The 26869-nt window shown below is 43.3% G+C and overlaps 1 protein-coding gene across 1 annotated transcript in view; it reads left to right on the top strand.

The window, feature by feature from the left end:
• The window catches only part of DDHD1 (DDHD domain containing 1), a 66952-nt gene extending 40601 nt beyond the window's left edge, over positions 1-26351 (top strand). Inside the window, exons 5-12 of the mRNA XM_051772106.1 lie at positions 1494-1600; positions 1913-2019; positions 12951-13213; positions 14647-14722; positions 19388-19537; positions 20855-21107; positions 22774-22953; positions 25309-26351. Coding sequence (XP_051628066.1) covers positions 1494-1600; positions 1913-2019; positions 12951-13213; positions 14647-14722; positions 19388-19537; positions 20855-21107; positions 22774-22953; positions 25309-25490 — 1318 coding nt within the window. The 3' untranslated portion in view covers positions 25491-26351. The remainder of the gene's footprint in view (positions 1-1493; positions 1601-1912; positions 2020-12950; positions 13214-14646; positions 14723-19387; positions 19538-20854; positions 21108-22773; positions 22954-25308) is intronic.
• Positions 26352-26869: the final 518 nt, after the last annotated feature.

Below are 26869 nucleotides of genomic sequence, written 5' to 3' on the forward strand. Positions count from 1 at the left end.
CCCCTTTTTTTTGTCCCCTTCCCCCTTTTTTTTGTCCCCTTCCCCCTTTTTTTTGTCCCCTTCCCCCTTTTTTTTGTCCCCTTCCCCCTTTTTTTTGTCCTCTTCCCCCTTTTTTTCTTCCCTTCTCCCTTTTTTGCCCTTTTTTCTTTCCTTTCCTCCTTTTTTATCCTTTCCCCCTTTTTATCCCTTCCCCCTTTTTTCCCCTTCCCCCTTCTTTTTTTCCCCTTCCCCTTCTTTTCCCCCTTCCCCCTTCTTTTTTTCCCTCTTTCTTCCCCCTTCTCTTTCCCCTTCCCCCTTTTTCCCTTCCTTCGTCAAAAAGTGTCAGTTATAGAAAAGTGTTTTCACTGCCTTCTTCAAAAATGTGGTACATTATTGGTCTGCTTTTTTAGTAGTATAGCAGGCTTTTCTTTTCCCTGGAAAAAAATATGATAAAGAAGAAGAAATAATTGTCTTTGTAGAAAATGTTTATTTCAAGGCAGTAATTTTCATACACCTTTCTGGCTCATCCTCCTCCTTTTCAAGGGGGCTGGAAACCCAGCACTGCTACCCCTTGGTTTTATTTAGTTTGTTGTGCTCATCCTCAAAAATGCTTATACCATTGGGAGCTAAAATTCGTGTCAAGGAGATAAAGGCAAATATAATACTTTCAGTTTGGATGCTGAATGATTTTGATAAAATGCATGGATATTTAATATCTTGGTTTTCATTTTGTGCTGATGGATCTTTCACACAACACAAAGTCACATTTTTACAAGAGTATAACATACTATTATTCCCCTTTTCCCTCAAACAGCAGAAAGGGTCATGTATGGTTTTGGGGTTAGGTATTTTAATTTTTTCTCATCCCTTGAGAAAGGTGCATCAATGTTCATGTTCAGATTGGCTGTAGAAATGAAAAGCCTTTTCAAAACCTCTCCATCTGCCACTGCAAGTTAAAACACTAGTAAGAGACCTTATTTCTCACCCTCTGAGCTCTCAAGCCTTGCAATTCAGTATGTAAAATTAAAATAAAATTCTCACATCCCAAGCCATGTTTTTAATAGTTTCCTTTGTGTTTAAAGGCACTGAACAGTCTTCCTTACATACTGGTTAAATGGTTGATTTCAGTGGGTTCTAGATTTCGAGGCAGTGGTGAAATTCTTAATTTTCTATTTTCTGATTTTCTAATTCTTCTCTGATTTTCTAATTCTTATTTTCTGAGTTTTGATTTTCACATTCTCCCCCAAACCTACCAGGATTGAGAGGTATCTTTGAATTGAATTTAGGTGGCTTATGCTAAGCCCATAGTCTGATAAATTTAAACTCTTTTGAGCATGTAATATACAGAATTTTTCATTCTGTGAGAGTTTAAGAAGTACTTCAGGGAATCACCTACATAGTAGGGATTGAAAAATAGCACTCTAGGAAGTGTGTTGTTCCTGGATGCATTGGTTTATTTGCTAAAAACACCAACAGCAATCTTTACAGGAACATGTTCCTTTCTGTTTTTATAGGATGCGAGATACTGCCAGAAAAGTGGAAGAAAAGTATTTTTCCAACCTTGCAACACATGTAGAATTCCTTCCAGTGGAATGGAGATCAAAACTGACCCTCGATGGAGGTACTTTGCTTGGTTCTCTTGCTGTTGCCAGTAGCTGCAGTCTGCAAAATCCTCCTCAGAACTTTCAGCCTTTGTTCTCTGCCTGTGGCTTGCTTGGATTTTTCTTTGGTTTTGTTTGCACATCCCATCCCTTGATGATCCCATCCCTTGATCCCTTTGCATCCCTCCCCTGCTCTAGTGGAAGGTGTCCAGGCTCATGGCAGGGAGATGGAACCAAATGGGCTTTAAGGTCCCTCCCAACCCAAACCAGTCTGTAATTCTATTTTAACATTCTCCTGTATGTAAGTTAAGTCTCCTTTTCTTTTTTCCCAGACACTGTGGACTCCATTACCCCGGATAAAGTCCGAGGTTTGCGGGATATGCTGAACAGCAGTGCCATGGACATCATGTACTACACGAGTCCTCTGTACAGAGATGAAGTAAGTGTGTAAAGCCTGGTTTTATGTAAGTTTTGCTAGAGCAGGGCTTGGAGGCTGGACTTGGGAATGTCAGCCCAGTTTCCTTCTGAGAAACCCTGATGTGAAGGATGTTAACACTTTGTAGGAGCGTAATGGTCATCCACAGTAGTCAAACACAGAGTTTTAAAAGTGGGGGGAGTAGAGAAGCCAGAAGAGGGTGCAGTGTAATTTATTTAGAGCAGAAATGTCTGTCTAAAATGGTTCTGTATCAACAACTTAGAAATAGAAAGGATTCCCACTGTGTTTTCAATAATTTCTGCGTATTTAGAGCAATGGGAGTCCACAGAGCTGAGATTCTTCTTACCCCTCACAAAATCGTTGGACATTTGTCATTTCCTTTTTGTCAGATGGGATGGCAGCACGTGCAAATATGCCCTAGGCAGTTTTAATGCATTTGTGTACACTTGGCCTTGCAGGGAAGGCAAAATGATTCACAATTACTCAGTGTATTAGGGGACTGTTTATTTTTTATTTATCCAGTTTATTCTGGATGCTCCTATCTTGCCTTGCCACATCTCTGTAGCAGCATGTGTGCTCTAGTCTGTGCAGCTGTAAAGTGACCCAGTGAATCAGAGGGGAAAAGCCTCAAATAAATGATAGTAGCCTTTGATAATGATAACCCTTGAATAAATGACAATAAAATACAATAAATAACTAAATGAAGTAGCCTGTAGAACATGCACAGTGCATCACCCCAGTAACATCCCTCATGTATCACACTTACTGGAAAACCCGTGGGGCTGTTTTAGGATTAATTTCTGTAGGAATTGTAGTTTTTTTCTGTATTGGCTGCATTATATATGGAATAGTTAATCTTTTGACAATCTTGGTGCCCTGAGTATGGTTAGACTGGGGCAGGGTGAGATTTCAAAGCTTACAAGGTGTTTTGATGCTACTTTTCAGTAAAATTAGGTGTGTTTAAGTCCTTTAGACTGTCAGTTTTAAAACTGAAAGCTCTCTTCCTGCTCAGTAATGCAGAGTTCATTGATCAGGGTTCTCCCCTGTGTCTCAGGTTTCTCTGCCTGTTGTGTAACTGAGGCCAACATGAGCTATTGTGGCAAGTGACGAAAATTTCCCTGGCAGCTTTAAAACAGATATTTTTAAACTGCATTAGAGGCTTGGCGTGTCTGTGGACATCTTATGGGAGACGGATTAGTGAGTGAAGTTCAGGTGTGCTGGCCAGCAATGCATGAAAAACTTAATTCACTGCTTGGTAGAACTGTAGTTTTACAGGTTTATCACCATCCCTTGGGTGTGAGAATTGACAAATAAAATGAATGTGCTATGGCTGTGCTTAGATCTGGTTATGGAATACTAAGCTGTGTTTTTCATCAAATCAAGTGAATTTTCTTGAAGTGTTTGCAACAACATACCCAAGTTACTCTTCCTTATCCCATTTTTATTTTCTCTGACCTAACTTTGCAGAGTTTAACACAATAGTATCAAATGGAGTTGTTTTGTGGCACTTTACTCTGAGTGCTCATTCCAGCTCAGAAATGAGCCTTGTCTTCAAGTGTTCACATGGTCACACATTGCTCAGAATTAATGTACCTGCTCAGCACTCTGTTACACCGACACAATTCTTTGTGCACCGTGGGCACTTCTGGTGCTTTCCATCCAGAAATCCTGAAAGTATCTCGAAAGTTATTAAGCTTCACTTTGCCTCTGTGAAATAAATTGAGCAATGTGGTGAGCTCAGCCTAGAGAAGGGTAAAGCTGCTGTTCACCTCATGACACTCGGCAGTCATCAAATCCCAGAGTGGTTTGGGTTGGAAGGGACCTTAAAGATCATCTCGTTCCACCCCCTACCATGGGCAGGGACACCTTCCACTAGACCAGGTTGCTCCAAGCCCCATCCAACCTGGCCTGGAACACTTCCAGGGATCCAGGGGCAGCCACAGCTTCTCTGGGCAACCTGTGCCAGGGCCTCACCACACACACACAAGAATTTCTTCCTCATATCTCATCTAACCCTGCCCTCTGTCAGTGGGAAGCCATTCCCCCTTGTCCTGTCACTCCAAGCCCTTGTCCAAAGTCCCTCTCCAGCTCTCCTGGAGCCCCTTTAGGCCCTGGAAGGAGCTCTCAGGTCTCCCTGGAACCTTCCCTTCTCCAGGTGAACCCCCCCAGCTCTCCCAGCCTGGCTCCAGAGCAGAGGGGCTCCAGCCCTTGGAACATCTCCGTGGCCTCCTCTGGACTTGCTCCAGCAGCTCCACATCCTTCTCATGTTGGGGGCCCCAGAGCTGGACACGGCGCTCCAGGTGGGATCTATGGGATCCTGGCAGAGGGAGAATCCTTCCCTTGACCCTGCTTCCCACGCTGCTGGGGAGGCAGCCCAGGACACGTTTGGCTTTTGGGGCTGCCAGCACACATTGCACAATACTTGGATACAACTTTCCTTTCTCCTTTCAAGAATTTTCCCCACATCGAGAAGTACCAGAAGTGCTTCTTTAAAGCTTCTTAGCACTCTTCAAACAGCTCCTTAAGGGATTTGCAGGTGGGCAGAGTGAGAGGCAGCCACTCTCTCCTTTCAGGGGGAAGAGTCCTTGTTCATATCGTTTTCACGCAGGGCAGCAAAGAGCTGTCCCAGAGGCACTGGATGGCTCAGCTGAGCCTTCCAGGAGCGTGGTGGGTTGACCCCCTCTCTGATTTCAAGTATTGTTTCTTCTCCAGCACGGTAGGAGAGTATCCAAAAGGTTCCTCTGACTCCTGACATGCAACGTGATACCAGACAGGCATTAATAATTCAGCACAGCCCTATGAACACTTCAGACAGTCTGGTCTCAGACTGCAGCCAACAGATTCAGCCGTGGCGGTTTTGTGTGGCTGCAAGTTGTGCTGTTCAGGTCCTCACCCATACCAAATCCCTTTTTAAACATTATCAGATAAGAAGGAAAAGCAATAAGTTGATGTTTTGCTGCAGACCTACCTATTTCTAAATGAACAGTCATTTCACATTCTGCTTCTGACCTTGCTGGTGCCATCTGTGGTAACCTAATCTTGGGGTTTAGTGTCTTCAGTGGGCGACTTCGTTTCACATCTGTGTCACTGTAGCTTCATATTTCTTTAATAATGAATGGCTGTAACAGAGATTAAAAAGACTAATTGATGCATAGTAAATTCAGTGTTATCACCTTCATTATAGTGCTAAATGCTTTTTTTTACTGATCTTCACTGTACTCACTTGCAGGCTAATTGTAATTCTGCAAATTATTGATATATGTCATGGCAGAAAATGCCTGTAGTACAGGATAAATATTATTTACATCAGTCATCCCAAAATCTCTATAAAGATTTGGTGCAAATACTGTAGTAACCTCAGATCAGTAGGAGATGTTTTTGGATTACTTCCTTCTCAGCTGAAGAGCAGGGAAACTTCATTGTCCACCTTAGAATCATGGAATAGTTTGGATTGGAAGGGACCTTAAACACCATCTTGTTGCACTCCCTGCCATGGGCAGGGGCACCTTCCACTAGACCAGGTTGCTCAGAGTCCTACCTTGAAATGGCTTCATGATTTGCCATTAAACACATATTAAAAAGGAGAATTAATGACCATACTCTTGAAATTTAGGGCACGTGTTAACTTATAGCAGAACTTTCATCCCTCTTGCCTATGAGGTTTTGCAATGGGAATATCCTTTCTTTGTGTACCCCTTTCAGCAACTAAAGGGAACTGTTTTAGGAGTGTTTGGAAACAAGATGTGGAGCAGGAAATTTTAAACTGAGACTATTTAACACTAGCTTTGCTTATTTTGTTGAACCTAATAATGAAGATGCTGCTTGGCAGCACTTCCATGGTTTGCTTAATTAATTGGATTGTCCTTGAATGAATTCTCAGCTTTATGAAGTGACAGGTTAATGGCTCTGCCTGAACCTAAGAGTGACTTGTTAGAAATGGGTTAGACTTAGCTTTTCAGCAGCAAGAGTGGTCCTGAGAGAGAGACTTGGGTCTGGACAGACCCACAGATCCTTTTTTTGTTCCATCACTAAAATACACAGCCCTTCCCATCTGTTCCCACAGCTCCCTCTCATTCTGGCCTCTCATCTGTTGTTGTGACAATCCCCTGGCATCCTTCAGTGATGCCATCAGGGAGTGTGACAACTGTTGTATCCTGAGGGTCAGCAGCCTCACCAGCTCTGCCTCATGTGTTGGCATGTTCTCCTGGTTCACGTGGAACAAAAACTCCTTGTCTTCGCTTTCCTGGTCCTTTACAGTCCATCCTTGAGCTGCAGCTCTTCTGTTGGCTTTTAAGGGCCCTCTTCTCCCCCCAGTTGGCTCACACACTGCCTGCTTGCTGAATTTCAAATGAGTTTGCACTTTCTCCTGAAGTTCTCTTGACATTTGGAAAGGGCTGCTTGCAAAACTAACTGTTCCTCAGATCTCCTTGAAATTCCTTTCCCACAAAGGTACAAAAACACAGTCATGCTGTTCAAGCTGGAGGGGGTGCAGAGGTCGTGTTTCCTGCACTCTCTTTTCATTGGTAGCTTTCTGTTATTTTAGTTCTCTTAGGGTTCAAACTGTTCATGTGGGAAGACAGTCCAGTGGGTGAGGGTCCTGTGGAGATGGCATGGAGAAAGGAACTCTGAGAGTTACAGCAAAGGGATGGTCAGAGCTGAGAGCAGTCTCAGGAGGGGACAGTCCACATAGCCCAAGAGGAGAGGAAGTTTTTTTGTTGGATTTGACGGATCAGAAAGGTTTGGACTGGAGTGCATTGTCCAGGTTTTGGCAGCAAGTGCCAGGGGAGGCTCAGGCTGGATATTAGGAAAAACTCCTTCACTGAAAGGGTGGTTAAGCAGTGGAACAGGCTGCCCAGGGAAGTGGTGGAGTCGCCATCCCTTGAAGTGTTCAACAAACAAGGAGATGTGGCACTTCACGATATGGTTTAGTGGGCATGATGGTGGTGATGGGTCAGGGGCTGAGCCTGACGATCCTGGAGCTGTTTTTCCAACCTTAATGATTGTGTGAATGAGGATTTGAGCAAGAGCAGCCTCAAGCTCTGTGTTACTGCTATGCCCAGGTGCCAGCAGGGGTTTTGTACTCCTTGTTTTCTGCAGTGGTAATTTTGGCACGCACTGAAAAGCCCCTTTGACCCCAGTGATCTGCCCACTAGAAGGGACCAGGGGATGGAGTTCTTCCTCCTGCCTGGATCTACTTGGTGTGGGTCCAGGAGGAGTTTGTCCACCACACACACAGCCCACTTCCTTCTGCTTTGAAAGAACAGACATGCTGCTCATGCTTATTTGTGCTGATGTCTCACAGGGCTGCTTTGCCTCAGAGGAGAACGAGCAGCTGTTTGAGATGCTGGTGCCAGGGATGTAGAGGTTTGGATTTTTCCAGCTCAGCACAGGATGCTGTTAATGTTCTGCACAAAACTGAGCCAGACAGCAGCTCTGGATGTCTCACTCCCCATCATGATCCAGCAGTTCAGACTTGCTCAATACCCAGGAGGTGATTAGAGGCATGATCCTGCTGCCCTTATTGTCAGCCTTCCCACAGATCCTTCTGAAATGACAGTGATGTGTTTTATTTGACTCAGACTCCTGTCTTGTCCATATAAAGCACATGCCTGTACCACCAGGATTCCTAAACGGATGGAATGGGCCATTATCTTTGGATTCCCTGGAAGCCATATGCCAAGCAGGCATGTAACTGGAAAGTAAAGGGCATTTTTTGGCCTGATCAAGTCCAGCATCCTGGTCCTTGGTTGACAGTCTGTTTTTTTGCTTTACCTTGAATTGCACAAACTGTCACAGAATGAATGTGCAGAAAGACCATTCCTGACTCTGCCTTTAATTTGGTTTGTGAAGAGCACACAGTGTTTAACCTCAGTTTGTCTGAATATAAGCTGATGACTTCTGAGCAACTCGATCCTGTGGGCTTGAGTTTCCTGCATGGAAGATTTATTGGCAAAACTTCAGCTGCTAAATGGAGCTTCAGGCAAATAGTAACCATAGAATGGTTTGGGTTGGAAGGAACCTGAAAGATCATCCAGTTCCAACCCCCTGCCATGGGCAGGGAAACCTTCCACTAGACCAGGTTACTCCAAGCCCCTCCAACCTGGCCTGGAACACTTACAGGGATCCAGGGGCAGCCACAGCTTCTCTGGGCAACCTGTACCAGGGCCTCACCACCCTCACAGCCGACAATTCCTTCCCCATATCCCATCTAACCCTGCCCTCTGGCAGTAGGAAGCCATTCCTCCTTGTCCTGTCCCTTCAGGACCTTGTCCAAAGTCCCTCCCAAACTCTTTTGAGAGCCCCTCTAGGCACTGGAAGGATTTTCTCTGGGTATCTGTGAGTATTTAATGTTACACCTGCAAGACTTGTAGCATTTTAATCCTGCACTAAACTTTAGTACTGAAACAGCTGGTCTGCAAAAGGTGCTTCCCAGATTTTTCCCTAAAAATCAGAACAGGGAGAAAGGACTTTCCTGGGAAAGAGAATGGGAACAGCAGAAGATTTTCTCTACCTTTCCTTGAAATATTTCAGTGTTTGATGCTAAACTAACACTGGGGTAGGAAGGCCAGCTGGGAGGATGGGATTTGATACAGCTCTTTCTGGGAGAAATAGGAAGAGTTCCCTTTGTTGCAGTGTGTGATCTGTTCAGTAACAGACAGGTAAACATGCTGCATTTCCCTGGTCCTTCTGGAAGAGCTGAGGGTAACAGAGCAGAGCAGGCAGAAAATCAGCAGTCGGAGCAGCTGCACAGGGATCAGGGGAGCAGCTCACTGGGAAAAACATTGGCTGCTGCCTCATTTATTCTGCTGTGAGATGTTTGAGCTTGTTTGGTCTGTGGGAGAAGCCTTGGGAGGTGGTTATATGGGTTGGGAATATGGGAAACTCAAGGAAACTCAGTTTGTGGGGAAAGCCTTGTGAAGACCTTGGATGGAGAAACAGCTCTGTGAGTGTTCAGTCCCACTGGTCCCCAAAACAAGGTGGGAACTGGGAGGGAGGAGAGGAGATGGAAAAAGAGAGAGGGGTCTGGTCATGTTGCATCCCACTATTCCTTGTTTTGTTTTTTTTTTTGTAGATGATTCCTGTTTTCCTGTTTTCAGGCAGAACCAACAGGTGCTTCCTCTAAGCACACGATAGATCCTGTGGATCAGCAGGCAGTGAGGCTTGGGTTGTTTCCCAAAGGGAAACCTGTGGGAAAAGGGCTCCTTTAATCAGGAATTCCTTGATGTAGGTGCAGTGAGAGCAGGAGAAGCGTTCAACAAGCTCAGGGTGAGGCACCCATTACTTATAACCTGACCATGAGGTGCAGCCACTTGGGTGTTGTGGGTTTGGGAGGATGAGTTGTTATTTTTTTGTCATTTGGGAGTTTTTTTATTTAATACTATTTAATTAAGACTCCCACAGACCCTTCAGAGGGAGCAAAAAGACAAGAGTGCATAAAAAAACATCAGCTCCTAAAAAATTGATTTTATTACAGTGATGCCATTTAGGAGAGAAAATTTGATAGACAGCTACATTTTTCATGTTTAAATTCCAATGAAAAAAATCACTGATTTTAGGAAATGCGAAGCCACTTGTTGTTTTTAAAAGGTATTTTTATATGGAGTGTTAGGATATATATCAAGCTGTAACTGCAAAAGGGATTTGAAAGCATTTCATGTTGCAGTTGCTGGACTAAAACCCTGTTCAAACCAAACTTTCCTTTCACAAGTTAGAATATTTTATGCTAAGAAAGCAAATCAGGACTAAATCATAGAATGGAATGATAGAATGGCTTGGGTTGGAACAGACATTAAACATCATTACAACCACCAATAAATATTACCTTATCTTCATATATTACTTAACCAAACAATTTTTTAGCTTGGACTTTAAATGAATATGCTTTTTCTTTTAATTTCCTTTTTTTTTTCTTACTACACACCAAAAAGGTTTGGTTTCTAATCTTAGTGCTGGCACAGAACTTTTGGCAGGACACCAACATCCATAAGTGCTCACTGCAGGTAGAGGGCTTCTGGTTTGGCAGAGCAGCAAAACCAGACCATTCACAGTACCTGGAAATCTGGAGGATTTCCTGCTTCCACTCCACAGTTAAGTTTGGTAACCAGGAATTTGGAGTTTAGGAATAATCTCCATCAGATGATTCAGTTGAATCCAGTGCTTGGACTCTGCTTTGCAGACTTCCAAGTATGCAGCTATTTGGAAACCCATGCACAGTTTCTTAGTTGATGTCCATGGTTTTGCCTATCTTCCCAGTAACAGCATATATTTAAGGAGCAGGACAGTGAAAAACAGGGTTGGACTCAGTGTGCAACCAGGATTTTCCAAGAATATTCTGTTTTATGCCTCCAGATTGCAACAAAAAAAGGGGTTAATAATGGAAATGCCATAGTGTCAGAAGATTTTTTACCCACTCTGTTCCTGGGGGGGGGAGATGACACAATATGATTCTTCCTGGAAGTTGTCTCCTTTTCCAGGGAAACAGGCTGTGCAGGAATGGGCTACAGGAGAGTAGAGTACAGGGCTGTTGAGCAAGTTGCTGTTGAGGTCCCTGGTGGCAGGATGATGGATGTTGGGTACTTTGGAGGGTATCCCAGCAACCACCCATGGAAGTGCTGGAGTTATGTGTCCAGCTCTGTGGTCTCCAACGTGAGGAGAACGTGGAGCTGCTGCAGCAAGTCCAGAGGAGGCCACAGAGATGCTCCAAGGGCTGGAGCCCCTCTGCTCTGGAGCCAGGCTGGGAGAGCTGGGAGTGTTCACCTGGAGGAGAGAAGGCTCCAGGGAGACCTGAGAGCCCTAAAGGGGCTCCAGGAGAGCTGGAGAGGGACTTGGGACAAGGGATGGAGTGACAGGACAAGGGGAGTGTTTTCCCACTGCCAGAGGGATATTGGGAAGGAATTATTGGCTGTGGGGGTGGTGAGGCCCTGGCATAGGTTGCCCAGAGAAGCTGTGGCTGCTACTGCATCCCTGGAAGTGTTAAAGGCCAGGTTGGAGGGGCTTGGAGCAACCTGGTCTAGTGGAAGGTGTCCCTGCCCATGGCAGGGGGTTGGAACAAGATGGTCTGTAAGGTCTCTTCCAACCCAAACCATTCTATGATTCTATATCAGTGCTCCCTCATTTCACTGAACTCCTGGCAGGAATCCCAAACCACTTTGATTTCAGCTATTTTGTTCTGGGTTTTAATCAAAACCTTTTTAAATTGAGAAAATATCAGCCAGCCAAAGCTAGTCCTGATTGATATTTTCAGCTCCAACTCTTGCTGAAAGCTCTGTTTATTCATGTGTGAAAGTGGTGCCCACAGTCTGTATAGACCCAAATGCAAGAAGAGGCAGCACTACAGTCAAAAATACTTGAAAATAGGTGTTCTGATACTCATTTCTCCAAGCTGTTGCAAGGCTTTGTTAATCATTTCACAGCACTTCAGGCATCAGGTTTGTTGTGTGGATCCTCACTCAGTAAAATGTATATCAAACACTGACAGTCCTGGTGCTATTCATATTTATATTCAGTAATGACTCAGGCTCTTGAAAAATCATGTTGAAATTACATGTTCTATAGCTTTAATTTCCCGTTGCTAACAAGGGAATGATTTGCAATTTCTTGTTTGTCCTCCTCTGTGCCATAGCCTGGAAGCATTGCTTGGTTTCCATGCTGAGTTTCACAGGCAAAGCTGCATTTTTTTTTTTTTGCATTGGCCAGTTCCCAAATCTCCTGTCTTTCAACATTTCTCTCTAAAATACTTGTGTGAATCTGAACCTCTTTATCCTATAGCGTAGGATTCTGAGCAGATAAGCTTCTCAGAGACTCATAAGACCAATATATATTTACTGCTGTAGTACTATGGATTAGTCTGTGATGTTTAAAAACCATGTTGCATTCCTTTTTCCCCCCCCCTCAAAAAAAAAACTCTCCTAGAAACCCTGTAAGTAGAAGAGTATTTTTCTTGGCACTGTTTGTATAAAGGGTTCAAATTCTGTCTCTGCCTTGTCTCATTTTTGCTTTTTCTCTTCCTGTATTATCCTTTTACCTGAGATGAGGCTTTTTATTCTTTAGCAGCATCCTTTCCTTCAGATTCCTTTGGAAGAATTTACAGTAAGTGCAGGTGTAGGAGGGGAAGGAGGACACAAAACTCCATCTCCTGGCAGCCAGGCAGGGGAATGAAAGACTTGATGACTTCAAGATCCAAAAGCAATTAGAGGATTTTTTTTCCCAGAACCCATTCAGGCTCTCACTGTAGTATCTGAGCACTTCCATTTTCATGGATTTCTCTTCCCTGTGCCCAGAAATGAGGTAGGAATGCTGTTGCTCACTTTGATAAATGGAGGAAGTGTTGCTCACTTTGATAAATGGATAAATGACTTGTTTAGGGTAATGCCAGGATTGTACCAGAGATATGAGTTGATTCCAGGTCATGTGTAGCTCAGGCCCCTTCCATCCTCCTTAAGTTAAAAAAGGAGCTGAACCTCTGACACAGGAGAAATGTTCAGAGCTGTGAAAAAGTGGAGAAAATGAGGGAGAATCAAGCCAGAAGGGAAATACCACTGTGTTAAAAGTCACTGCTGTGCTGGTGAAAACCATGTCCCTTTGTTCACCTCAGAGGATGCTGTGAAGTACTTAAAGCACAACTGTCATTTATTGAAGTGTTTACTTCAATTCAGTGCCTTGGGCCATTTGGTGTAGCAGTTCTGGGGTCACCACATGTCCTGTGTGGTGGTTGGTGCTGGCTCTGGAGGGGGGAGATGAACCACTGGAGTCAGTGACAATCAGCCAAGCTGTTGCTGCCGGCCTTGAGATTGTGCTCATCTTCCCAACCAAAGTGCACAGACCTCTGTGCTCATCCTAGGAAGGGGTCAGTGTAGGATGTGAACATTCCTGAACACCAACAGGAGTAATCAAATGTTGATGTTTAACTGTCTTTCCTCACCCTCTTCAAACAGCTGGTGAAGGGGCTGCAGCAGGAGCTGAACCGGCTGTACACGCTCTTCTGCTCCCGGAATCCGGAGTTTGAGGAGAAAGGAGGGAAAGTCTCCATCGTGTCCCACTCACTGGGCTGTGTCATCACCTACGACATCATGACTGGCTGGAATCCAGTCAGGCTTTATGAACAGTTGCTGCAGAAGGAAGAGGAGGAGCTGGAAGACCGTTGGATGAGCTACGAGGAGCAACGTTTACTCGAGGAACTTTACCTAACTAAACAACGGTAATGCATCCACTTCCAGTTGTTAAAGGAGAAAACCACAGCCCTAGATAACGCCCTTGGAGTGTTTCCAGAACCCTCCATGGCTGTTATCTTTTGTGGGTGATGTTCTTCTGCTGGGGCTGGGTGGTAGATGCTAAAAACAGGACTGGACAGGCCCTGCTGGAGGAACTCTGAATCCACACAGACTCATGGAACGGTTTGGGATTGGAAGGGACCTTAAAGATATCCACTTCTGCCCCCTGCCATGGGCAGGGACACCTTCCACTAGACCAGGTTGCTCCAACCCCTGTCCAACCTGGCCTTGGACACTTCCAAGGATGGGGATATCAAGTTGTTATGAGACACCCATTAGATAGAGAATCTAATAACAGTAACTTGAGCTTCAGTCTTTCAAGTGGGACATGATAAATCATGAATCATAGTTTTTTGGTTCCTTCCTGGAACCTATCTTAGTATTGGTGGTACTTTGGAAGCATTAATACAGCAACAGATCTCCTGCTGTGCTTGCAATCAGGATGGGATGTGTGTTATAAGGGAGTGGTACAGGGCGTCTCTATCAGCTGCAAGGCTGGATAAAGTTTAATATTTCTGAGAGAAGGGAAGTTAAGAAACCTAATGAGAAGGGAAGTTAAGAAACCTAATGAAGTGTTCCAGAGGTAAAATGATCCTTCAGGCATATGCCTGGCTTATGATCAGGGGAAAATGACTATTTTCACACTCATGCTCCAGCTCCTTAGTCATCCTCTGAAGAGCTTCTGGTTGGATCCACAGTAATCCTGAGTATCATTTGACACTGGCACTTCTGTATAGAAAGAGTGGCTCTCTATTTCTTGAGCCATTTTAATTCAGTTCAGTCTGAAATGATGGAAAACAGACTGTAACTTCTGGAATTCTACTGGGAGTGGGGACAGTTTTGCCCATCCATATGTGAGCTTTATATTGTAGCTACTTTTTTAATTTGGGATAACTAGAAAAACGGATGAACAACCATTTTTAATGATAGCTGAAAGGGTGGGACACAGTCCTCCAGTGTTCCACTGCAGTACAGAACTCCATAATGCTCAAGCCATGAAGTTTCCCATGGCTTTGGTGTTGTTTGGGGTTTTTAAGCAAAGTAAAGCAGGTGATTTGGCTGCAAAATCACCAAGGAAACAGGAGGTGAGTCACCTACTCCTGAGGAAGGAGGGTGGGCAGATGCTTTGGGGGGGTGAACAAGGGAACTGTCACGTGTCGATTGATTCCTTCTGTGTTCAGAGGAACAGGATTTGACATACATTGATTCTTAATCAGTTGAGCTGCTCCAAGAAATACTGACACCATCACTCTCTCTTCCCAGCAGACAAAACTGTTGGACCCCACAGGAATGCCTGTTTGGATCAGAGAGGTTAAAGCTACATTTTTTATTGGATCTCAGAAAGATCTCTATTTTCTAGGTTGAGAGAGATAGAAGAGAGGTTACATGGGTTAAAGGCATCCACCATAGCAAAACCACCTGTCTTAAAATTTAAGGTATGTATGTCTGAGAGGTTTTTCCTGAATGTCCTGCTTGCTGCAAAAATACTGCAATGAGTCATTCTGCTTACTTTTTTTTTCCCCATGTCCCTAGGCATGATTTTGGTAGAATAATTGGAATGTGTTGGATGAAGTGTGTGTATGTGTGTGTAAACATGGTACTTTATTAATATCTTACTATTTGTTACAAATACATATTTGTAATAAATTTAGAGCAACCTGGTCTAGTGGAAGGTGTCCCTGCCCATGGCAGGGGGTTGGAACAAGATGGGCTTTAAGGTCCCTTCCAACCCAACCCATTCTATGATTCTGTTATATGTGTTCATGGGTAGTTATATGTAAACATATATCTAAATATATAGGTAATAAATACATGTAATATGTAAACTTGTATATAGATTGTTACTGTATTACACACACACATACAACTCTATGGGAAGGTAAAAGCCATTTGGGAAATTACATCAATCATGTATCTTAAACAAATTCACTTCTACTAAGTTGAATAATCCATTTTCCTCGGGGACTACTACTAACATGTCACATCTCTGAGCAAATCTGATTGAATTTCCTCCAGCAGTGGATTTTCCTTCCAAATTATTCTGGTCTGACAGTCAGCACACTTCTAGTCTCATGAAACAGATTGCTTGCTAATCAGCTGTACAAATTGCTAGAATTCCTTATCGCTGGGAAAAGGCATTTTCCGGTTTCTGGGTGGGATGTGTGACACTTTCTAGTTGCTCAACTCAATCCTGAAATATTAAACCATAAAAATGTGACATGATAGATGAGAATAAAAGAGATTATTGTTTCTTAACTTGCCATTTTTCTTTCCTTCTGAGTTCAGAAGGGCTCCTGGAAGCCAAGGTCAATCTTGAGCCATAAAAAAGAGGAAACGAACTATAATTCATTTTGTCACATCCTTCTCCTTTTCATCACTGCTTGAAAGCATGTGTCAGGCTGTTATCTCCACCATCAAGGAAGCTGGAGTCAGGCTGATACTCCCCCAGCTCTGTGAAAGATTAATCTTCACTCAGTTGTGTTTAAACTGAAGGTTTTTTGAACAGTTGCTTTTTTGAGATGGAGCAGGAAAGGAGGGAGAAAGAAAGAGGTCAGAAAAGAGGACATTATCTATCTAAATAGATCAGATAGATAATTTTCAGGTAATTTTTCCAGTGCAGTACATCCTTTTTCTTACCCTTGCTGACCAGGAGGATGTTTTGTTCTGTGAAGCTTTACACAAGTGTCTCCCATTGGTGGGGACAGAGCTCCAGAAAGGGAAAGGCTTTCCATGGAAGTGAAATAGGATTGCTCATCAGCAAGGCAGTCCAGCTTACAGAGGGTGACTGGCTTGTTGAAAGAGAACAAACTGCTTCGTAGGTACCAACCACCTCCCCTTGGCTTTTCATGGCAGAGCAGAGCTCTGGTTTGATCAGGAGCCTGCTGTTCACCACAAAAAATGCTTGATCCACTAATTATTTGGTCTGTGCAACGCAGGAGACTGGAGTCTTTGGTCACTGATCTCCTTAGGCTCTATTACTCCATGGAATGGGCATGTGGAGCTGTACTGGCTCTTTTATGGAGTGAAACAAATTAAGCTTCCCAGGATGAGACAGAGTCACTGGTGCTGTTTGAAGAAGAGTTAAGCTTTGCTTGATGTTGAGTGAGCACAAAGGTAGCTTTTGGCAAGACAAATGCAAGAATAAATACAGCAGCTTACTTTGTATTTAATACTAGAGGAAACTATCTGGGTGTTTGACTGACCCTTTGGAGAGGAGAAAAACCTACAAAACATAAAGATATGGAGTCCAGTACTATACTGGACAAGCCACCAGAATGGGAACTTGAGGGTGAGGTATCTTTGTCTCTTTTCCTCTCTCTTCCTCTTCTTCTCCTCAGATGGGATTATCTGCTAAACCAATAGGAGCTGTGTGAGTTAAAAGCAAAGCCCACACCTATTTTAAATGTAAATCTTAAAAGGACAGTCTTCTCCTCACCAGATATGTCAGAGGAATTGGAGTTAAAAGCTAAAGAGGCTGAAGAACATGGAAACATGGGGAATGGTGTGATACCCTTTATGACTCTGTGGGGTATGAAAATAGCAGTGTTGTAGGGTGATTTTCAGTCCATCAGGAAGAGGAGGGCAGGATGTACCTCAGTGGCTCCTTAGTTCTGAGGTGGGAATTCATTTAAATCTGGGCTTGCAGTGTGCTGGCCCAAAGGGCTTCAGGGTTCCTGAGCACTTCTCATTCACCCAAGGTTACAGAAACTCTTCTGGAAGAAGCTCCAGCTTGTACTTCATGTTCATTTGCCCCCCCACCCCCCACGTACCAACATACAAAAGGCCTGTGCTGCCTCACTCCTGTTGACTCATTCAGCTTTTTTTTTCAATTTAATTAAGAAAATACTGCAGTCTTAAGTTGAATGGATGACCATTTGGCTCAGCTTCTGCTTAAAATACAAATAAATTCATTAAGTGTTCTCTTTATGAATCATAACCAGGAGAAAAGTACTGCACTGAAAGGTCATGTTCATAAACATGTCTCCTCTGTTGCTGAACATTTACAGGAACAGACGTGAAATGCCCCACTCCTGCTTCTAGAGAAACACCAAAATTAATACATGTTTGCTATAAAGATTTTAGTCCTTTCTATAAAGATTTTAGTCTTCTGTTCCCAGTAGGTGTCATCACACAGCAGTCTGATTTTCAGCCACGTTCTAACAGCACTGACAGTCTAATGGCTGCAATTTAAAGGACTTTGTTTTTAAAAACATAGAATAACAGAGTTGTTAAGGTTGGAAAAGACCTGTTCCCCACTAACCCACGACCCCAAGTGCCACATCCACACAGCTCTTAAGTCCCTCCAGGGATGGTGACTCCACCACTGCCCTGGGCAGCCTGTTCCAATGTCTGACCACCCTTTCAGTGAAGACTTTTGATTTTTGCCATTTACTGCTTCAATATTGGTCTGGTGCCACCTACTAAGATGCCCACCAGCTGGTACTTTGACTCTGTAAGCTGGAGGACCAGGTTGAAAGGCTTTTTGCATGTAAGAAAGCACAGCAAGGAGCGGTGCCCTCCAAGAAAGCATCTGGACACCGCTGATCTTGTGTTTATCAATAGAAACAATGGAACAGAAGTGGAACAAAAAGCCACACACCGTGTAACCACTGAAACCAGTTACCTTTTGAGGTTTTTCTCAGTCTCTTTTGAACCTCTGCTAAGTGTAAGCTGGCAGGCACTGTCTGATTTCTTTCTAAAGCAGAAAAACCGTAATTGTGCAGTTCAGATGCTCGACACAGGAATATCAGATGGGCAGGGTTAAAGGTTACTTATTCAATTTAAGGCATTGCACTGGGAATATCTGTTTCTATTGTATTTGAAGATGAGACAGCTCTTTGTCCAGACAACCAGAATGTAAAGTCTGTGTAAGGCTGAAGAAAGGAAAACAGCTTTGCTCTAGACCTGAGTGACAACACAGATGACAGAGCTGTGCTTTGCTGCAGGTGACATTGAATAGCCATGCTGAACACCTGGAGTTTCCTTTTTCCATTGAGCTGGCACTTAGGCATTCTTTTGGAAGGCAGAGCTGGGGCACCAGTGCCAAGTCAGAGGAGGAGGAATGTTTTGTACAGCGCTGGAATCTGAGAGATGAAATGGACCATTATTCCTACACCTTTGCTCCATGTGCTGACATACAGGGAAGGCACATGGGATCCCAAGCATCCCATTTAGCAAGAATTCAGCAATTTCTCTTGCTGGTTGAGTAGCAGCACGCTAGGAGTTGCCCAGTTGTAGTGCCCTGCATTCTGGGCGCTCCTAGGGAAAGTGAAGATCTGATGATGGTAAAATTAATTTTTTTTTTAAAAAAAAGGAGATTAAAAAGTAATTTTGACTTATGGAAATATTTTTTACTACCTTGTTATATATTTGATGTTTTTAGGAGACAATGTCTGAGGATTGGTAATGGGATACAAAGCCATTCACCTCTAGGTCACCGTTGAATTCCGACCTCAGGTTGGCAGTGACCAAAAGTTGTTACCACTGATGCAGGCTCAGTGACCTCTGGCAGATGTGTCAGGTCAGGTTTACTCAGTTGCCTCTTGGTGTTGGAGGCAGGACTTAGAGCAAGGTCACAGCAGCTTTGGGTGATGTGAGGATCCCTCATTGCTGTCCCTGGGCTGTGGTTCCCAGCGTGGGACGGGGTGGCACTCGTGACAAGCACCATTCTGTTCACTGGACACCAGGTGTTTTGAGGTGTGTGTAGCAAAAAAAAATCATAAGAGTCCCGGGTTAGGGATAAGATTAAAGAGGTGTGGTTAGCTTTGGGAAGGTTCAGGAGAAATCAGACTCATCATAGTTCCTTGGTGTCATCCAAACTCTTCTTGCTGCAGCCTTTCCAGTGTTGGTAGAACTCTGAGTTCAAATATCCGACTTGCTTTTTGGTTTTCCAGCTGTGTAGCACCACAACATGCAGCCAAAGGAAATGGGAAATTGAACCTCCATGTCTGTATGTTATAGTGGCCTTCTCCATTTTGACTGACTGATATTATCGGACTCCCTCTCTGAAACTGAGAAATCAGTTGTGAGAGAAATCAAATCCCGCTGTGTTAAAAAGCATCATTTCCATCCTTATTAACGTGGATGAAATCTCTCCTTAGGTTGAGAATTTCTTCTGTATGGGATCTCCATTAGCAGTGTTTTTGGCACTGCGTGGCATCCGTCCAGGAAACAGTGGGAGTCAGGACCATATTCTGCCCAGGACAATTTGTAATCGCTTATTAAATATTTTTCACCCAACAGATCCAGTGGTGAGTCTTAATTGCAGCTTTTACCTTGACTGTTTTTAAGCATCAGCTCTCTCATAATGTGTGATCTGCAAAGTGTGTGAATCAACACAGAGTGTGTTCCAGCAGAGACAATTTGTTAATGAGTATTGTACAATGTCTTGGGTTTTGGAACTGTAGAATAACAATTCCTACAAATAATTGCCTGAGGTATCATATATTTTGCTTCTCTTTTCATATTAATAAGCACAATATTTGAGATTACACTGATTATTTTTTGTTGCAAAGAAATAATCCTTTTCAGATGAGGATTTTGTGTTTAACTTTCTGGCTTCCATTAAATATCATCTGTTCTAAGACAATACTGCTGTTAAAAAAGGCTTCACAAGCAGTTTACAAGATGCTACAGAAAAAAAAAAAAGACTGTTTTTTTCCCAAATGATTCTGAATAACAGCTTGTTAGAGGTGGGATAGTACTTGGAAGAGAATTATTGGTGCAGCTTTATCCTGTCCTTACACTCTTTCCATAGACAGCCTACATTATCTGTTACAAAAGGCAGGATGATGAAACTGCATCACCTTGGCAACTTCTTTGATGCAAACCTGATTTGGAATTTGATGTAGAATAGCAGTTGGGGGATGCTTTTGCATTTAAAGTGCTTCACCTTAAGTATATTCAGACTTCTTTCCAAACATGCTGGTTCTTCCTCATCTCAAGGTCGTGTTCAGCTCCAGCTACTCCAAAATCAGAATTTTCCTGGGATGTGTAGAACATGGTCAGTCTGTGATCCCACAAATAGTAACTTCACTTAGTTTTAAGATAAAGAAGTGCAGAATGTTTTTCTACACTTAAGTAAACAAAGAAAAACAATGAATCAATAGAAAATTATTTTTTTAATAAGCAGAATTGACGATTTGCACAGGGGTCAACAAAGAGTCATCAAACAAAACATTTACACAGCCAGTTCCTCCCTCTCTGTTGTGCAAAATCAGCTTAACTTTATATAAAGTTTGCTCTGGCAGTGCATATAAAAATCCATCTGAAAGGAACTTGTGTGTTGCTAACAGTCAGGTACAGGTGTTGCATGTGTGAAAAGTGAATGCACAAACAACTGGGCAATTCATAAATCTTCCAGGTGAAAGTAAACTTCCCTGTGAAAATAAAAGTGAATCAGACCATAACACCAAAACTCTGTCACCTTCTGGGCTTTGCTTCTTACAGATATTTTGGATTTGAGGTTGGAGAGGACTCTGTATGTGAAAAGAACGTGATTATTTTTCAGTCTTGACACTCAAAGGTTGTTTTGTTGGTTTGGTTTTTTTTTTTATTTCCTCTTGCAGGCCTATAGGTTAGAACCTTTAATTCTGAAGCACTACAGCAACATTTCGCCTGTCCAGATCCACTGGTACAACACGGCAAACCCTCTCCCTTACGAGCACATGAAGCCAAGTTTCCTCAACCCCACAAAAGAACCTACCTCAGTTCCTGACAGCGAGAGCGCTTCGGCGGCGCCGAGCCCGACCACGTCCCCGGTGATGGTCCGGCGGCACTACGGGGAGTCCATCACAAACATAGGCAAAGCCAGTATATTGGGTGAGGTCCTTTGTGCCCTTTGGGTCGGGAACAGGAGCCCCCTGTGGAGCTTCACTGCTCCGTGGTGCTGGGTTATAAACAAACTCTGCTCTGGGGACAGGCTGGGAGAGCTGGGGGGGTTCACCTGGAGGAGAGAAGGCTCCAGGGAGAGCTGAGAGCCCCTTGCAGGGCCTAAAGGGGCTCCAGGAGAGCTGGAGAGGGACTTGGGACAAGGAGCTGAAGGGACAGGATAAGGGGGAATGGCTTCAAATTGCCAGAGCACAGGGTTAAGTGGGATATTGGGAAGAAATTCCTGGCTGGGAGGGTGGTGAGGCCCTGGCACAGGTTGCCCAGCGAAGCTGTGGCTGCCCCTGGATCCCTGGAAGTGTTCGAGGCCAGCTTGGATGGGGCTTGGAGCAACCTGGTCTAGTGGAAGGTTTCCCTGCCCACAGGACAGGGCTGGAATTAGGTGATCTTTAAGGTCCCATGATTCTATTCCTGTCTGTTTCACAGAATCAGAGAGGTTTTGTTTAATTTTTTTGTTTTAATCCCAGCTGATGTTTTACTTCAAAGAAGAAAACAGTTTACATATGCTGGAGTCAGGGCTTGCTGGAAGATGATGTAGTTTATGCTATTGTTGCCTTACTTTTGTCTCTCTTATTGAAGTAACATCCCAATGATTTAATAGTTTCCACTCTATTTCATGGAAAAAAAGTTAAATTAAAGCTTGTGTTCTGACTACGTTTTCTGGTATTGGTGAATAAGAGAAAAATCACACCATGTAAACTATTACAGTTATATTTAACTCATGATTCTACAATAGGAAATTCAGGCTGTTTTAATATAAAGTCTGTTCCCTTCTGGCTTTCTCAGTCAAAATAAGCCCTGGTTTAAGTGAGCTTAAACCCCCTTCACTGGAGCTTATACTTGAGCATGCACTTGCAGTTTTTGTTGACTCAAGGCTTTTCTTTAGCTCTCTGTGTGGGATTTGGAAGAATCTTAGTGCCAGGAATCTTCCCAATCAAATAAGTAAAGTATATAAACGCAGTCTAGTCCTTAAGTAGAAATATGTGGTATTTCAAAGCAGGGTGGCTTTTTTTTTGGGTTACTATAGTAACTTTAATGTCTTGTCCATGAGGTGGCAGCAAAGTCGGGATAAAACACGACACGACTGCTCTTAACTTTTACACTCGTCTTCCTGAGCAACCAAAATAGTTCTTTTAAAGGGTGATATAACATTTTTAAGTGTCTGTAAGGGCAATGCCAGCTTAAGGACCCTTAACCAGAAGAATGCCTTAAATGTCCTGATGGGATTCTTAAGTGCAGGAGGAGCCAACGTTGCTATAAAGCATTTTGTCTTTGACTTTTTATGAGAGAGAAATTACAGCATGTCCTTTGGAGTACCAGATTTCTCGCAGAAGAAGTAATCTCATGTGTTTTTTTTCCCCTAAAAGCAGTTTCCAAATTACAGCTTTTGCTTGTGCACAAGATTAGTCTTGGGATAAACAGTGCACTCTTCAGTCAGCGCGCTCTTCAGTCAGATGAGCTGTTCCCACCCTAGGAAAGCACTGAGGAGTGTTTTCAGTCGCCTGTCACTCAGCTCTAATTAGTGGGTGCTACACTGACTTTAATTTGCAGTTTGATTTATGCTCCTTGGGGTTTTTTTCCCCCTCCTTGCCGGATGCAGGAGCTGCGAGCATCGGGAAGGGCCTCGGAGGGATGCTTTTCTCGAGGTTTGGCCGATCCAGCACAACCCCACAGACAATGGAGACGGGAAAAGAAGGAGCTGAGGGAGAGGACAAGAAGGCCACAACTGTTGGGACACCACCTTTACCCCACAGCAGCTCGGGCTTCCTCGAACCCACAGGTGGGTGATGAGTCCACCTGACAGACTGGCACAGGTTGCCCAGAGAAGCTGTGGCTGCACCACAACTGGAAGTGTCCAGGGCCTGGAAGTGTCCAGGGCCAGGTTGGATGGGGCCTGGAGCAACCTGGGATAGTGGAAGTGTCCCTGCCCATGGCAGGGGGCGGAACAAGATGGTCTTTAAGGTCCCTTCCAACCCAAACCATTCTGGGATTCTGTGAATCTGTTCCTGTGTTTTGAATTTCTCAAGACTCCAACGACTGACTCTTTGTTCTTCCTTTAATCTTTTTGTCCTCTCAAAGGAGGTTTATCTCTATATGTGAACATACATGTACACCATATGTACGTGTATGTACATATGCCTATAGGAGTTTGGGCTAATGGGATCTGCATATCAGTAATTCCTAGACTTCCAATAGAAAAGCAATATAATTGCTACATGGAATCCCACTTACCATTCATGATTAAATGGATTTATTTAAATTTTATAGAATGGTTTGGGTGGGAAGGGACCTTAAAGACCATCTCGTTCTACCCCTGCTGTGGGCAGGGACACCTTCCACTAGACCAGGTTGCTCCAAGCCCTGTCCAACCTGGCCTTGAACACTCACAGGGAAGGATTTCTCCCTAATCTCTAACCTAAACCTGCCCTGTGTCAGTTTAAACCCTTTCTCCCCCATAGATTTCCTATTTCCCCACACAATTCCAGTTCTGAAGCAGTCTGGATTTAAAGACACATCATACTGGAAGCAACAGAAGTTGCCTCCCTTGTCCTGATCTGAACCACCCAGAACATAAAGTGCAATTTTAGCAGCTGAGGGGTTTTTTTAAAAATAGAGGTACTTCCTTTATGGGAATTCATTCTTGATTTTATTTCTGAAGTCCCCATCGCTGCAGGGTGGGGGGGTTTTTGCAATCAGAGGAGTCACAAGTGTGTTGTATCTTGTGACAGCATCCACATGATGGATTGTTTTCTGTTCATCACAACAGATAACCTGTCTGAGTCACTGTTTGAGGACAAGAAACTCATTTTAGGCTCGAGGGAAATAGAGGGGCAGGACAGTGACTGTCACGGAGCTGCCCACAAGCTCCTTCCGGGGGCGGCTGGCACGTCCAGGGCTTTCTGCATGGATCCCACATCCCTCTGTGCTGAAAGCCATCCCTGCTCCATAGAAGGAGAACGTGGAGCAGAGGCCAGCGAGGCTGAATGATGCAATCCACAGCCAAGGGCTTTGCTTCTGAGAGGGCGGCTTGTGGTGGGGTTTGGCAGCCGCCCAAGTCCCGTAACGGCCTCTCGGAGCCGGTCGGGGTGTCCTTCCTGCAGAGCCACTGGGGTTTTTTTGCATGTACACATCTTCCTGGAAATGACTGTGGTTGTCTCCTGGTATTCCAAGGCTCTGAATCCCTCTCCTTGCTGCAGAGTGGGGTGATGCTCCTGGGAGAGCACGGAGACGTGTCGTTCTGTGCCGGTGCTTGTGCGATGCTCCCTTTATGTGCTCTTGGAGCCAAGAATTAAAATTCTTTCAAACTGCCTTTGATAAATGGCTGCATTTTTGACTCAATATGGGGGGCTGGCTTTTGTAGCTAAGCAGCCCTTTAGGTTTTTTTGTCCTTTTTATTCTATTGCTCCTTGTAGAGATTTTCTGACCACTAAAGTGCCTTAACAATGGATTAACCATCGGTCCAGTTAAAATGCAGTAAAAATTGCTTTGAATGTGGCATTAATCAAAGAGCCATTGAAATAAAAGGATAACTGCTGAAATATATTTGGAATAATCAGGATATTAAAAGGGCTAGAGCTGTGGAGGGACAACTTTGCAGAAAGGACTTGTAGTATTGGGTGTAGTCTCCTTGTATAAACACTAAAAATGAAAGAAATCCATTTATTTCAGAAAGTTCTGAGCACCCACCTTCTGAAAGACAGTGTTTCCTAGTGGGGCCTCAGCATTTGCTGAATATTTCTCTGTAGTTATCATAACAAGTATAAATAAATGTATTTATAGACTTACTATAAGGAAAACAGCTGCTTAAAAACATGCCAGCTTTTCCCAAGCTTTAGAATCATAGAATCATATAGGTTGGAAAGGACCTCTAAGAACAGGTTTAGTTTCCTTTTAGCTTTTGTTTTCCTGAGCTAAGCACCACTCTTAGGTCAGGTTTGTGCTAAATGCATGTGCATTAAAATGTATTTGTATATTAATAAACTTTGATTTGGTCGAGTGTCCCGTGAAACGTAAACACAGAGGTATTACGTTTGTTTTCTGTACAACAAGTAGAATCAGAACCCAAAGCTGATGGCAAAACATGCTGGTGTTTTTACAGTTCTAACACCATTTTTGTTTCGTGTTCATTTTCCAGTGGAACTGGAGCACAGGATCGACTTTGAGCTCAGGGAAGGTCTCGTGGAGAGCAGGTACTGGTCCGCAGTCACATCCCACACTGCTTACTGGTCATCCCTGGATATTGCTCTGTTCCTTCTAACCTTCATGTACAAACAAGACCAGGAAGAGACTGACAAATCCAATTTAGACACTATTTGAATTTCTGACCGTGGATGGGAAAGGAACTTTTCAAACCAGTGGCACAAAACGGATGTTTGACTGCAGAGCTGCAGCGTCCCAAGGCATGGAGGTTTCAGGTTTAAGTGCATGTTTGGAGGTTTTTTTCCTGTTTCTAAAGAGGAAAAATGATTTGTATTTCGAAGCACTTTATAGTTTTAAACATTTTGCAGTGCTTGACCAGACCTGAAAGGGTTCCAAACTCTTGTTAACGTGGGCTGTGTAAAGAGCCAAATCCAGCGTGTCCATCCCGTAAGCACGTCGTGCAGTGTGCTTGGGTGACATCCTTGCTAATGACCATAATTGCTGTTTAGTTCGTTAAACTGTACAAAAATTAGTTGATTTAAAAATAAAACCCACTAAATTAATTTCCAGTAACAAAAATACATAGTTCAATGCAAACCTAAAACTGCCATGTTCTGATGTTTTATGTACTGGTGAATAACCAATGGTGGTGTCATTTTTCCAGGACTTTTTTCAGCTCCACATCCAATTATCCACATTGAAAGCCCATTCTGACTGCTGGCTTCTGGGGGCCTATTCTACGTGACACATTTAGAAAACTAATGCTGAAGGAAAAAAAAAAAAAGCATGAGGCAAATATTTGAAATACTGTAATTATAATTTATTATTCTCTCTAATCGTTTCATTTTATTCCAGTGTATAAAACATGACTTTTTTACTGGTTTCTTTTGACATAATTTAAGAACCACATTTATTTTCTACAGTGTTTAAGACTTTTTCTCAGAAATACATATCTTTGTACTACTATTCAAATGAATATATGGACACTGTGGCACACTTTAAGTATTTTTTCATTAAAAATAAATATTTGTGGTTTCACACAAATGACATCAGTCACGTTCTTCTCAGAGGTAAGTGTGTGCCTTTGCTTTTTCAGGTTCCAAGTGCTTCTCAGGCACATTAGATTGGTTTGCAGAGGATCCAGCTGTCCTTTGTTTACCACAATTAAATGCATATATATGTGTGTGTTTGTATAAAAACATATGTATGTTTATGTGCAAGGATCTTATCGTGAGGAAAGGGAGCACCATAAAATAAACTTGGTGAGGCTTGAGAATACCAGCATTTAGGTTAGGCTTGTATCTGCAGCTAATTAGAAGTCAAGAGGGAAATACTGGGATGAAAGGATTAAAACAACCTGGAAGGCTCTGGAGTAGAAATGTTGGATGTTTGACCTCTGAGCTGCCTTTGCCTGAGGTATTTATGATCTGGATGGCACATGTGGAAGCTGCAGAACCTAAATTTCAGTTAAAAAAAAAACAAAAAACAAAAAAACAAAAAATAAGTGTGGTGTTGGTGAAGAGTTCTCAGTGTAAACAGATGTGGCAACATCAGCC

This window comes from Manacus candei, unplaced genomic scaffold, assembly GCF_025592945.1.
Source record: "Manacus candei isolate 608988 ecotype Guabito, Panama unplaced genomic scaffold, ASM2559294v1 h1tg000150l, whole genome shotgun sequence".
In the NCBI taxonomy this organism is placed as follows: Eukaryota; Metazoa; Chordata; class Aves; order Passeriformes; family Pipridae; genus Manacus; species Manacus candei.